Here is a 15,774-nt window from a genome sequence, read left to right as displayed (position 1 = left end):
TGGTCACCATTCACTTGCATTGTATGGACCTACAGAGCTGAAATATTCTACAAAAAATCTTCATTTGTGTTCTGTTGAAGAAAGTCAGTCACACATCTGGGATGACATGAGGGTGAATAAATGATGGGAGAATGTTTATTTTTGGGTGAACTGTTTCTTTAAGGTGGTCACGCTGGTTTTTGGAGAGCTGCATAGTTTGTTGCTGGTCCAGGACGCTCTACTTGACCGAGCTTCATTGAGATGGTCTCCTCAGCCAGTTCCAGCTGACTCTATATAAATCATATATCTCAGCTACTAACTCAAAATAATCTGGATTGTCCTGCAGAGAGTGTGTTCCAGATCAGTTACTTATGAGGCCCCTGGTCAGTTAGGATGCTCGCAGTGCAGCACACTCGGTGTTGAACAGCCATTGAGAGCACTGGGCTGATGAACTGGTTAAAGTTGTTCATCAGAAGTGATCAGGGTTGTGTAACTGTGGTGATGTCGAGTGTCAGGATGAATAGCGTGATCCGAGATCTGTTCTGATTCCACAGATGGCCATTCCTGAGATCACAGAGGCCGCGAGCGGAGCCGACTTCCTGGTCTTCGTCGTTCCTCATCAGTTTATTGGGAAACTGTGTGATCAGATGAAACCTCACATCAAACCCGGAGCCATCGGGATCTCCCTCATCAAAGTACGAGCCAATCACGATATCCCTTTAATAATGAACAAACAAATCAGCTGTCATGATTTGAATGATTAAAATTCAGCCAATCAGATTGTCTCATTAAAGCATGGCCTTTTTTGAGGTAATGTGACAATGTAATGTGTGCAGTTTAGAGATATCTCTCTCTCTGTGTCTGTAGGGAATAGATGAGGGTCCGGAGGGTTTGACCCTGATCTCTGACATCATCAGGTCAAAGCTGGAGATCGAGGTCAGTGTTCTGATGGGGGCAAACATCGCCAGCGAGGTGGCAGACGAGAAGTTCTGTGAGACCACCATCGGTATGAGAAAAACATAAAAAATACATGATGTTCCTGTGAGATTACTGCAGATCACTTGACCATATGCTAATGACTGCGTGTGTGTGTGTGTGTGTGTGTGTGTGTGTGTGTGTGTGTGTATATCAGGAGCCACTAATGAATCCAACGGTAAGATCTTTAAAGAGCTCCTGCAAACTCCAAACTTCCGCATTACTGTGGTGAAAGAGAGCGACACTGTGGAGCTTTGTGGAGCGCTGAAGGTAACTCAACACTGACACACACACACACATACACTAGTATACACACACACATACACACACACACATACACACACATACACTATTATGCACAAACATGCACACACATATACACACACATACACACACATACACACTCAAACATACACATGCACATGCGCACACACACACTATTATACACACACATACACACACACACTATTATACACAAACACACACAAATACATACACACATACACACAAATTCACACACACTATTATACACATACACACACAGACACACACACATACACACACACTATTATACACACACACACACACACACACACACTATTATACACACACACATACACTATTATACACACACATACACGCACACACTATTATACACACATACACACACACATACACACACAAATATCATGTGACTGTTGTTAAAGATGAGTGACGTTATTGACTTTCCTGGTTAAATAAAGGTTAAATAAAAATAAAAAATAAAATTGAGTGACATTATTGATTGACATTATATGAGTGAAGTTATTGATTGACATTATATGAGTGATGTTATTGATTGACATTATATGAGTGACGTTATTGATTGACATTATATGAGTGACGTTATTGAATTACATTATATGAGTGATGTTATTGATTGACATTATATGAGTGATGTTATTGATTGACATTATATGAGTGGTTATTGAATGACATTATATGAGTAATTTTATTGATTGACATTATATGAGTGATGTTATTGATTGACATTATATGAGTAATGTTATTGATTGACATTTTATGAGTGATGTTATTGATTGACATTATATGAGTGACGTTATTGATTGACATTATATGAGTGACGTTATTGAATTACATTATATGAGTGATGTTATTGATTGACATTATATGAGTGGTTATTGATTGACATTATATGAGTGACGTTATTGAATGACATTATATGAGTGACGTTATTGAATTACATTATATGAGTGATGTTATTGAATGACATTATATGAGTGATGTTATTGATTGACATTATATGAGTGACGTTATTGAATGACATTATATGAGTGACGTTATTGATTGACATTATATGAGTGACGTTATTGATTGACATTATATGAGTGACGTTATTGAATGACATTATATGAGTGACGTTATTGATTGACATTATATGAGTGACGTTATTGATTGACATTATATGAGTGACTTTATTGATTGACATTATATGAGTGACGTTATTGAATGACATTATATGAGTGACGTTATTGATTGACATTATATGAATGATGATATTGATAAATGTTATAAATCAGTGATTTTATAGATTAACCCTCCTGTGTTCTTCATATATGAGCTCTGCCTTTGGTCCTCCTTGTCATTTAGTCTGATTATATATAGTCTTGTTATAGTCTGATTTTATAGATGATTGATGTTATGTGATAGACTGATGTTGTAGATGACTGATGTTATGTTATAGATTGATGTTATAGATTATTGATGTTATGTTATAGACTGATGTTATAGATGACTGATGTTATGTTATGTTATAGACTGATGTTATAGATGACTGATGTTATAGATGACTGATGTTATGTTATAGTCTAATGTTATAGATGATTGATGTTATGTTATAGACTGATGTTATAGATGACTGATGTTATGTTATAGACTGATGTTATAGATGACTGATGTTATAGACTGATGTTATTGATGACTGATGTTATAGACTGATGTTATAGATGACTGATGTTATGTTATAGACTGATGTTATAGATGACTGATGTTATGTTATAGACTGATGTTATAGATGACTGATGTTATAGTTTTATGCTATAGATGACTGATGTTATAGAGCGATGTTATAGATGACTGATGTTATAGTCTGATGTTATAGATAAGTAAAGTTATGTTATAGACTGATGTTTTTGATGACTGATGTTTTTGATGACTGATGTTATGTTATAGACTGATGTTATAGATAACTGATGTTATAGTCTGATGTTATAGATGACTGATGTTATGTTATAGACTGATGTTATAGATTAATGCTATAGATGACTGATGTTATAGACTGATCTTATAGTTTAATGTTATAGATGACTGATGTTATAGTTTAATGTTATAGATGACTGATGTTATAGAGTGATGCTATAGTTTAATGCTATAGATGACTGATGTTATAGAGTGATGTTATAGTTTAATGCTATAGATGACTGATGTTATAGAGTGATGTTATAGTTTAATGCTATAGATGACTGATGTTATAGAGTGATGCTATAGTTTAATGCTATAGATGACTGATGTTATAGAGTGATGTTATAGTTTAATGCTATAGATGACTGATGTTATAGTTTAATGTTATAGATGACTGATGTTATAGAGTGATGTTATAGTTTAATTTTATAGATGACTGATGTTATAGAGTGATGTTATAGTTTAATGCTATAGATGACTGATGTTATAGAGTGATGTTATAGTTTAATGCTATAGATGACTGATGTTATAGACTGATGTTATAGTTTAATGTTATAGATGACTGATGTTATAGAGTGATTTTATAGTTTAATTTTATAGATGACTGATGTTATAGAGTGATGTTATAGTTTAATGCTATAGATGACTGATGTTATAGAGTGATGTTATAGTTTAATGCTATAGATGACTGATGTTATAGACTGATGTTATAGTTTAATGCTATAGATGACTGATGTTATAGTTTAATGTTATAGATGACTGATGGTATAGACTGATGTTATAGATGACTGATGTTATGTTATAGACTGATGTTATAGATTATTGATGTTATGTTATAGACTGATGTTATAGATGACTGATGTTATGTTATGTTATAGACTGATGTTATAGATGACTGATGTTATAGATGACTGATGTTATGTTATAGTCTGATGTTATAGATGATTGATGTTATGTTATAGACTGATGTTATAGATGACTGATGTTATGTTATAGACTGATGTTATAGATGACTGATGTTATAGACTGATGTTATTGATGACTGATGTTATAGACTGATGTTATAGATGACTGATGTTATGTTATAGACTGATGTTATAGATGACTGATGTTATAGTTTTATGCTATAGATGACTGATGTTATAGAGCGGTTATAGATGACTGATGTTATAGTCTGATGTTATAAATAAGTAAAGTTATGTTATAGACTGATGTTATAGATAACTGATGTTATAGTCTGATGTTATAGATGACTGATGTTATGTTATAGACTGATGTTATAGATTAATGCTATAGATGACTGATGTTATAGACTGATCTTATAGTTTAATGTTATAGATGACTGATGTTATAGTTTAATGTTATAGATGACTGATGTTATAGAGTGATGCTATTGTTTAATGCTATAGATGACTGATGTTATAGAGTGATGCTATAGTTTAATGCTATAGATGACTGATGTTATAGAGTGATGTTATAGTTTAATGCTATAGATGACTGATGTTATAGTTTAATGTTATAGATGACTGATGTTATAGTTTTATGCTATAGATGACTGATGTTATAGAGCGATGTTATAGATGACTTATGTTATAGTCTGATGTTTTAGATAAGTAAAGTTATGTTATAGACTGATGTTTTTGATGACTGATGTTATGTTATAGACTGATGTTATAGATAACTGATGTTATAGTCTGATGTTATAGATGACTGATGTTATGTTATAGACTGATGTTATAGATTAATGCTATAGATGACTGATGTTATAGACTGATCTTATAGTTTAATGTTATAGATGACTGATGTTATAGTTTAATGTTATAGATGACTGATGTTATAGAGTGATGCTATTGTTTAATGCTATAGATGACTGATGTTATAGAGTGATGCTATAGTTTAATGCTATAGATGACTGATGTTATAGAGTGATGTTATAGTTTAATGCTATAGATGACTGATGTTATAGTTTAATGTTATAGATGACTGATGTTATAGAGTGATGTTATAGTTTAATTTTATAGATGACTGATGTTATAGAGTGATGTTATAGTTTAATGCTATAGATGACTGATGTTATAACTTAATGTTATAGATGACTGATGTTATAGACTGATGTTATTGATGACTGATGTTATAGACTGATGTTATAGATGACTGATGTTATAGACTGATGTTATTGATGACTGATGTTATAGTTTAATGCTATAGATGAATGATGCTATAGTTTTATGCTATAGATGACTGATGTTATAGAGCGATGTTCCCCTTCTGTCGCTCTCTCCACGTTGTGTCAGAGAAGCGACACTAGGGGTCTCTCTTGAGCGCCGATATTCACCTCTGGACTATGAAAAAAAGCCAATGAGAGTTGGCAACCAGTATTTGCATGTCCCGCCCCCGGACATACGGGTATTTAAGCGGCGCAAATACTGGAGTTCATTCAGAAAATTTCTTTGGAGCCGATGGTCGTGCATGAACTCTGCTGCGAGTTACACACCAAGTTCCTGGTTAATCCTCTGACGCTCTGCATGCTGTTGGATCTGACGGCGCATAACAGCGGCTTTCTCCTTCGTGCACGGCTGTGCATTCTTGCCCTGGCGCTCGACAGCGCAGACAACTCGAAAGAGTTATTCTAAAAGAGTAATTTCGCTCTAAAGAGCAAAACACAGCGGCGTTGAACGTCCTTCTCAGGACACGTCTTTTTAAAGACGATATTTCCGTCCCTGTGTAGTTTCTGGATGTGGTTGATGTCTCCCCACCTCTGACGGTCATAAAAACTGCCTTGCATTCCTGGGTTGCGATCACACGCAGGCAGCGTTTTTATGAATGGTCTATGTTTTCAGTGCGAGAACATAGCCATGACAGCATTGCAGTCGTAGGCTTTCTCTTGTAGTGAGAGAAAGCCGCTTCAGCTGCCCCCCGCATCTCGCCTCCTTCCCACGGGATTGAGGCAGGCGCCGCGGGCGATGAAAACGATCTGGGGACAATGACGGGCTCCGTTTCGCCGGGTGAACCCCCTCGAAACCCCCGCCTCCCCGGCACGCTTGCTTGTTTCTGTCCGAGCTCGGGATAAGCATTCTCTCCAATGGGTTATGTTTTCAGTGTGAGAACATAGCCGCGGCAGCGTTGCGATCTCTGCTTTCTCTTGTAGTGAGAGAGAGCCATCTCAGCCGCCTCGGCCTCGCCTCCTTCCTACGGGATTGAGGCAGGCGCCATGGGCAATGGAGAGCGATCTGGGGAGAATAACGGGACGCTTCGCCGGTAAATCCCCGAAAACCTCCCGCCTCCCCGGCACGCTTGCCTGCTTCCCTCGAGCTCGGGATTAGTGCGGTCCGCTTAACGGCCTACCGTCCGGTCCCTCGAGCTCCCCAGCATTGGATGATGACATCACCGCTGCATCAGAGAGCGTAACAGCGGCGTCGGATGCGGATAACTCGCCTGGGCCGCCACCTTCGGGTCTCCGCCCATCCTGAGCCTGACGCAAGAAGGTCCGCTATGCTTCCCCGGGCTTAATTGGTTCCGCGGGCATATGCGCCGCTCATAGCCGCGCCCCCCCCTGGATTTCTTCCCGGATGTGCATGACGAGCTGAGCAAGCCCAGCTTCCTCGCTCCTCCGCTCTCGCTACCCTCGGTGGTAGAACGGTCCCAGACCGCTCCCCCCTGCACGCCATGGCCCCCTCCTGCAAGTCCACCGGGCCAGGGCACTTCAAAATCTGCACTTGGGTAGTCCTGTTCTTGACGTGCTGCAGGAACTGCACTTGAACAGGCGATGGCCACTCCGTGGTCCAGAAACGCAACGATGGACAGGCAGTACAGGAGGCAGACAAAGCACGCTTTCTCAAACACCCCCGTCTCCCAGCTCCGTCCATTCGGCGACACCACTTGACGACTTCGCCCAGCAGTCCTCAGTGGTGAAGAAACAGACGAAGGCTATTTTCAAGCAAAAAAGCATCCTGCCCTGCCACGAACCTGCCACCAGGGGCCATGCCCTGTCTGCTCGCCGAGGGCGCCCTCCTGCGGCTTTCAAGAAAGAAAGAAAGTGGTGCTCCGCCTCAACTAACAAGTGAGTGGGCCCAGCTCTCAGCCCCAGCGTTGAGCCCCCCGCAGAAGTTGGATGCCCATCGTCTCACGGACCCCCTTGAGGACCCAGAAGGCTCCCAGGCGCTCCTGAGATGAAAGACCCAGAGACCGAGACGTTAGCTCCGGAGTTGGTAAGACCACTCCGTTCCCCGGAGGAGGGCCGGGAGGAGAATTTTTTGTTAAATTCGTTACACTCTATAGAGCTATTTCCTTGTTGTCTCTGGGGTCACCTGGCCTGCTAATGCCGTTTTCACGGCACTCTGCTTTTAGGCCTCAACAGTCCTGGCTCCATGGACGCAGTGTCCCCGCCTTCAGCCTCATGACTGTTCCCCGGCTGGCCGGTTCAGACGAGTCCAGAGGACGCCAGCATCAGACCTCCTCCTCAGTCACGAACCCGCCCCCTGCCGGGTGCGCGGAGCAAGGTAAGTGCTTGAGTTTATTCTCAGCACCGGAGCCTCGGGACGCCACGTTGCCTCCCGACGCCGCGTTACCTGTTCCGCGACCGCTGCGAAGCCCCGCCGGGTACGCCCAAAAACTCGTCCCCTTGGTGCCCCTAGCACGGAGCTTAGAGGCGTGGCTTTCACTGCACAACCCGCCACGCTGGCTGCACCGGACCATTCGACTCGGTTACGCAATTCAGTTTGCCAGGTCTCCGCCCCTTCGTGGGCGTACATTTTTCCGCAGTACACGGCCAACATGCCCATTCCCTGCGCTGAAGAAATCGCCTCCCTTCTATTAAAGGACGCTGATAGAGCCTGTCCCTCCAACCGAAACGAAGAATGGTGTCTACAGCCCTTACTTTGTTGTACCCAAGAAAGGCGGCGGCTTACTGACCGATCTTGGACCTCGCGAAGTTTTCAATCGGACCTTGTCCAAACTCCCGCTCAAAATGCTCACCCAGAAACAAATTCTATCTGGCATCCGGCATCTAGATTGGTTCGCAGCGGTAGACCTGAAGGACGCGTACTTCCACGCCTCAATTTGCCCTCGACATCGACCCTTCCTACGGTTCGCGTTCGACGGCCAGGCATATCAGTACATAGTCCTCCCCTTCGGCCTGTCTCTGTCCCTCGCGTCTTCACGAAAGTCGCAGAGGCAGCTCTTGCCCCGCCCGAGTAGCCGGCATACGCATACTCAATTACCTCGACGACTGGCTCATACTGGCTCACTCTCGAGAGTTACTATGCGCACACAGAGACCAGGTGCTCAGGCACCTCAGCCGTTTGGGGCTTCAGGTCAACCGGGAAAAGAGCAAGCTCTCCCCAGTCCAGAGCATCTCTTTTCTCGGTCTGGAGTTAGACTCAGTCTCAATGACAGCACGCCTCTCCAACGAGCCTGCTCAGTCAGTGCTGAAATGCCTCGCTTCCTTCAAGCCAGGCGCCGTGGTCCCGCTAAAACGTTTCCAACAGCTCCTGGGGCATATGGCATCCTCTGCGGCGGCCGCGCCGCTGGGGTTGATGCATATGAGACCACTTCAGCACTGGCTCCGGACTCGAGTCCTGAGACGAGCATGGCGCCGCGGCATGCACAACGTAAAAGTTACTTCTGCCTGCCGCTAAACCTTCAAACCCTGGACAGACCTCTGCTTTCTAAGGGCAGGTGTACCCTTGCAGCAGGTGTCCCGACGCGTTCTGGTCACAACCGACGCTTCCAAATTGGGTTGGGGCATCGTGTGCAACGGGCGCGCAGCCACAGGCCGGTGGAACCGAGGCTCAGCTGCGCTGGCACATCAACTGCCTAGAGCTGCTGGCTGTTTGTCTGGCCCTGCAGAAGTTTCTCCCGCTAACTCGGAACAAACACGCCCTAGTCAGGACAGACAGCACCACGGTCGTAGCCTACATAAACCGCCAAGGCGGAGTATGCTCCCCACATGTCACAGCTCGCCTGCCGTCTCCTCCTTTGGAGTCAGCAGCGACTGGAGTCACTGCGCGCCACTCACATCCCCGGCAACCTCAATGTGATAGCGGACGCGTTGTCAAGACAAAGCTTGCCTGGCGGGGAGTGGAGGCTCCATCCCCAGTCGGTCCAGCTGATTTGGGACCGGTTCGGCAAGGCTCAGGTAGACCTGTTTGCCTCCCAAGAAACCTCCCACTGCCCGCTCTGGTATGCCCGGACAGAGGCTCCCCTCGGGGCAGATGCACTGGCACACAGCTGGCCCATGGGGATGCGCAAGTACGCATTTCCCCCAGTGAGCCTTCTTGCACAGGTGCTATGCAAGGTCAGGGAGGACGAGGAGCAAGTCACTGGTAGCCCCCTACTAGGCCTACCCGGACTTGGTTTTCGGACCTCACACTCCTCACGACAGCCCCTCCCTGGCGAATTCCCCTGAGGAAGGACCTTCTTTCTCAGGGACGGGGCGCGCTCTGGCACCCGCACCCAGACCTCTGGAACCTCCACGTCTGGCCCCTGGACAGGATGCGGAAGATCTAGCCGGTCTACCATCTACCATCGTAGATACAATCAGCCAAGCCAGAGCCCCCTCTACCAGGCATCTTTACGCCCTAAAGTGGCGTCTGTTCGTGGACTGGTGTTCTTCCCAAGCCGAAGACCCACAGAAGTGCGCAGTTAGGTCAGTGCTCGTGTTTCTTCAGGAGAGGCTGGAGAGGAGGCTGTCCCCCTCCACCCACAAGGTGTATGTCGCCGCTATCGCAGCCCACCATGACACGGTAGACGGAAAGTCTCTTGGTAAGCATGACTTAATCGTCAGGTTCCTAAAAGGTGCCCAGAGGATAGCTCCCTCCCGGCCTAACCTGTTCCCCTCCTGGGATCTCTCGGTCGTCCTTACGGGACTCCAGAGACCCCCCTTCGAGCCGCTTGACTCAGTTGGACTTAGGGCCCTCTCTCTCAAGACCGCCCTGCTGATCACGCTCGCTTCCATCAAGAGGGTCGGGGACCTGCATGCGTTCTCTGTTAGCGACGCTTGCCTGGAGTTCGATCCGGCAGACACTTTCGTGATCCTAAGACCGCGACCGGGCTATGTGCCCAAGGTTCCTACCACACCCTTCAGGGATCAGGTAGTGAACCTGCAAGCGCTGCCCCGGGAGGAGGCAGATCCAGCCCTTTCACTGCTGTGTCCAGTACGTGCCTTATGTATCTACCTGGACCGCACACAGAGCACTAGACGCTCCGAGCAGCTCTTCGTCTGCTTTGGGGGACCAGTGACGTGCGGTGATGTCTTAAAGAGGCTAGGCACTGAGTTATGAAAGCCAGATTACCTGATTTATTGTTTAAGCTAATAATACGTAATAACAGTGAACGTTACGCACAAGCCGCATATCAAGAAATGTACAAATCAGGATGTATATCGTGTACTCTCTCTCTCTCTCTCTCTATCACAGACACACACACACACACAAGCGCTAGAACAGTGAACGCTACACACAAGCTGCATATCAAGAAATGTATATGTATTTTATATATGTTTTATATATAATATATACGATTTTGTTAATATATCTTCATTAGATATTATTAGCCTATACAAAATTCAGTAGTCAAAACACAGAACATATAACAGAACATAAGTTGTTTATTTTTTACAACATTATGTGCTTATTTTTTTATGTGCAATCTTCATCTTTATAACAGAAGATACAATACAACAATCCTTTACCTTTTCATTGTGGTAGGTTATATACAGCTTCCTTTGCTCGTCAAGTGCAAGGTCGATCCGAGATTTTCCAAAGGTTTTCAGTGTAATTTGACACTGGATGTGAGCTGACGACTTTTCATGCTTGGTTAAAGCTGCGGGCAGGTTGTTCAAATCACAATATCCCGTTGAAGTCCAAACAGTCTGACTGGTTGAAAAAAGCAGGCAGGGATAGCAGTACAGCCGCTGATTGTTAGCACAGCCACATAGCCAATCTTTTCTTACATACCATCAGTTTGAAATGATCGGATAATTTTTGGGCCCTTTTGCTGTACTAGTCCATCTAAGGCTGGCGTAGACCTCCCTCTTGCAATTAACTCATATTTGGAATTAAAATCGAGCTTTGAAGTTGGAAAAAATTCTTAATTCCGTGATGACGGCCGGTGCTGTCATTTTGAATTTGAATTTGGCAGGGATTAGGCATGTACGCTAGCTGTGGTGTAATGACGTTAGCTACGCAAATATCCAGGAATATCTCGATTTTAATTGGTCCATGTCTGATACGTAACGGAGATGATTACGGGCATAACATATTTACGTCAAAAGGCACAGCAGATTTGTGCTTTTGCCGTATATGTTAAAGAATACAGGATCGGTGCGCATGCTCAACATGGGGTTTCCGCTTGTCGTCTGCAATGAATGGACCGTAAAAGCACTGCTTATTCTACCATTTGTTTTTAGTTGATTATGCATAACTGCTACATTTGTCACCATAACGTCTAAACAATTGGAATAACACACATATAGCATATATAAATCACAAGAATAAAAAGTAAAAATACAAATACAAGTTTATTATTTAATAAACATTTTATTTTTGAATTTTGGCAGGGTAGGCAGTGCCTAGTTTGCCTACCCAGACCGCACGTCAGTGTGGGGGACAGCAGAAAGGGAATGCTGTCTCCAAGCAGTGACTCGCCCACTGGGTTGTCGACGCCATTTCCCTGGCTTATCACACCCAGGCCGTGCCCCCCCTTTGCGGGTCCGAGCCCACTCCACCAGGAGTGTTAAGCGCCCTCATGGGCACTGGCTAGGGGCACTGCCCTAGCAGACATTTGTAGAGCAGCTGGCTGGGCAACACCTAACACTTTCACGAGATTCTACAATCTCCGAAGTTGGGTCAGTATCATCCCGTGTTCTCTCAGGTACCGAGCCCGTGAGAACTTGGTGGCACGCTCACGATCTGACCGGGTGAATCGCTTGCACCTAGCCTCTTCCCCTAACCAGGGAAACAGTGCGCCTTCATTCCCAGGAGATCTCAGGTTTGGGACACTGGTTGATTCCTCCCTAGCCCTCGTGGGTCGCAGTTCAGTGGAGGAACTCGCTGAACTAAGCCACTCGTGGTACCGCAAGCTACCCTGCACTGGTGTAGGTGCTCCACAGGTAAGGCCTCCTTCAGACTCCCCTGTGTGTAACGCCACGGTTCTGTCCCCTCTGGTGAGCGGACTCCGTGCTTCACTTAGGCAGTCACGGCTGCCTCGGTTGCCGCGGCTGTATGTTCCCCTCTATAGGCTGGATCCACCACCACGACCGACTTTTCCACATAGGCCCTAAGTCAGGCCTCTGATTGTTTTGCCACTTAAACTTGCCTCCCTCTCGGTAGGCGTGGCCTCCGCGAGGGTCTTCTCCACCCTGAATAAGGGCTAAGACCCCCTTCCCTCAATGCGTGTAAGGGCCCCGGCCTAAGTTGCTCTATGCGAGAAACATAGAGAGAAAAGAGGCCCGGCCAGGCTTGGCCTGTTCCCAGGTTGGCAGCCAGCACCTTGTTCCCCTTCCGGGTAACGATAAGGAATCCTGATGGCTTAAATGGGGCATTGGGGAAGGGTACGTGCAGTCTGATACAGTTGGTCGCCCTGCACGTAAGAATACCTGCTCGCTCCTGTATCAGCAGTTCACGTACACGGCTCAGCCGTGGCGCTTTTATAAGTGGACCCCTAGTGTCGCTTCTCTGACACAACGTGGAGAGCGCAACAGAAGGGGAACGTCTAGGTTACGTATGTAACCTCCGCTCCCGATGGAGGGAACGAGACGCTGTGTCTCCCCTGCCACGCCGCTGAGCCGAAGCCACTGTTGTGGCCGGACCATTTCCGCTCCTCAGAAAAATCCTGAATGAACTCCCGTATTAAATACCCGTATGTCCGGGGGCGGGACATGCAAATACTGGTTGCCAACTCTCATTGGCCTATTTTCATAGTCCAGAGGTGAATATCGGCGCTCAAGAGAGACCCCTAGTGTCGCTTTTCTGACACAACGTCTCGTTCCCTCCATCGGGGAATGGAGGTTACATACGTAACCTAGACGTTATAGATGACTGATGTTATATTCTGATGTTATAGATAACTGATGTTATATTATAGACTGATGTTATTGATGACTGATGTTATAGACTGATGTTATTGATGACTGATGTTATGTTATAGACTGATGTTATAGATTAATGCTATAGATAACTGATGTCATAGTCTGATGTTATAGATGACTGATGTTATGTTATAGACTGATGTTATAGATTAATGCTATAGATGACTGATTTTATAGAGTGATGTTATAGTGTAATGCTATAGATGAGTGATGTTATATTTTAATGCTATAGATGACTGATGTTATAGTTTAATGTTATAGATGACTGATGTTATAGAGTGATGTTATAGTTTAATGTTATAGATGACTGATGTTATAGAGTGATGTTATAGTTTAATGTTATAGATGACTGATGTTATAGAGTGATGTTATAGTTTAATGCTATAGATGACTGATGTTATAGTTTAATGTTATAGATGACTGATGTTATAGAGTGATGTTATAGTTTAATGCTATAGATGACTGATGTTATAGTTTAATGTTATAGATGACTCATGTTATAGAGTGATGTTATAGTTTAATGTTATAGATGACTGATATTATAGAGTGATGTTATAGTTTAATGCTATAGATGACTGATGTTATAACTTAATGTTATAGATGACTGATGTTATAGTTTAATGCTATAGATGAATGATGCTATAGTTTAATGCTATAGATGACTGATGTTATAGAGCGATGTAATAGATAACTGATGTTATAGTCTGATGTTATAGATGACTGATGTTATAGACTGATGTTATAGTTGACTGATGTTATAGACTGATGTTATAGATGACTGATGTTATGTTATAGACTGATGTTATAGTTTAATGCTATAGATGAATGATGCTATAGTTTAATGCTATAGATGACTGATGTTATAGAGCGATGTTATAGATGACTGGTGTTATAGTCTGATGTTATAGATAACTGATGTTATGTTATAGACTGATGTTATTGATGACTGATGTTATGTTATAGACTGATGTTATAGACTGATGTTATTGATTACTGATGTTATAGTTTAATGCTATAGATGACTGATGTTATGTTATAGACTGATGTTATTGATGACTGATGTTATGTTATAGACTGATGTTATTGATTACTGATGTTATAGACTGATGTTATGTTATAGACTGATGTTATTGATGACTGATGTTATAGAGTGATGTTATTGATGACTGATGTGATGTTATAGACTGATGTTATAGATGACTGATGTTATGTTATAGACTGATTTTATAGATGACTGATGTTATAGACTGATGTTATAGATGACTGATGTTTTGTTATAGACTGATATTATAGATTACTGATGTTATAGAGTGATGTTATTGATGACTGATGTTATAGACTGATGTTATAGATGACTGATGTTTTGTTATAGACTGATATTATAGATGACTGATGTTATAGAGTGATGTTATTGATGACTGATGTTATAAAATGATGTTATAGACTGATGTTATAGACTGATGTTATAGATGTCTGATGTTATAGATGACTGATGTTATAGTTTAATGCTATAGATGACTGATGTTATAGAGTGATGTTATTGTTTAATGCTATAGATGACTGATGTTATAGAGTGATGTTATAGTTTAATTTTATAGATGACTGATGTTATAGAGTGATGTTATGTTATAGACTGATGTTATAGTTTAACGCTATAGATGACTGATGTTATAGAGCGATGTTATAGATAACTGATGTTATATTTTAATGTTATAGATGACTGATGTTATAGTTTAATGCTATAGATGACTAATGTTATAGACTGATGTTATAGTTTAATGCTATAGATGACTGATGTTATAGTTTAATGCTATAGATGACTGATGTTATAGAGTGATGTTATAGTTTAATGTTATAGATGACTGATGTTATAGAGTGATGTTATGTTATAGACTGATGTTATAGTTTAACGCTATAGATGACTGATGTTATAGAGCGATGTTATAGATAACTGATGTTATAGTTTAATGTTATAGATGACTGATGTAGATGTCTGATGTTATAGTTTAATGCTATAGATGACTGATGTTATAGAGTGATGTTATTGTTTAATGCTATAGATGACTGATGTTATAGAGTGATGTTATAGTTTAATGTTATAGATGACTGATGTTATAGAGTGATGTTATGTTATAGACTGATGTTATAGTTTAACGCTATAGATGACTGATGTTATAGAGCGATGTTATAGATAACTGATGTTATAGTTTAATGTTATAGATGACTGATGTTATAGACTGATGTTATAGTTTAATGCTATAGATGACTGATGTTATAGACTGATGTTATAGTTTAATGCTATAGATGACTGATGTTATAGTTTAATGCTATAGATGACTGATGTTATAGTTTAATGCTATAGATGACTGATGTTATAGAGTGATGTTATAGTTTAATGCTATAGATGACTGATGTTATAGACTGATGTTATAGTTTAATGTTATAGATGACTGATGTTATAGAGTGATTTTATAGTTTAATTTTATAGATGA

At 42.4% G+C, this 15,774-nt stretch overlaps 1 protein-coding gene across 1 annotated transcript in view; it reads left to right on the top strand.

Moving 5' to 3' along the window:
- Positions 1 to 15,774, top strand: part of gpd1c (glycerol-3-phosphate dehydrogenase 1c) — a 31,489-nt gene that overhangs the window by 13,864 nt on the left and 1,851 nt on the right. The window contains exons 3-5 of the mRNA XM_052135877.1: positions 534 to 674; positions 847 to 985; positions 1,112 to 1,224. Of these exons, the coding sequence (XP_051991837.1) occupies positions 534 to 674; positions 847 to 985; positions 1,112 to 1,224 (393 nt within the window). The remainder of the gene's footprint in view (positions 1 to 533; positions 675 to 846; positions 986 to 1,111; positions 1,225 to 15,774) is intronic.

The sequence above is a fragment of the Xyrauchen texanus genome, chromosome 10 (genome assembly GCF_025860055.1).
Source record: "Xyrauchen texanus isolate HMW12.3.18 chromosome 10, RBS_HiC_50CHRs, whole genome shotgun sequence".
Taxonomy (NCBI): Eukaryota; Metazoa; Chordata; class Actinopteri; order Cypriniformes; family Catostomidae; genus Xyrauchen; species Xyrauchen texanus.
Note: the sequence above shows the minus strand (reverse complement) of the source record. Positions and strands in the feature narration are given on the sequence as shown.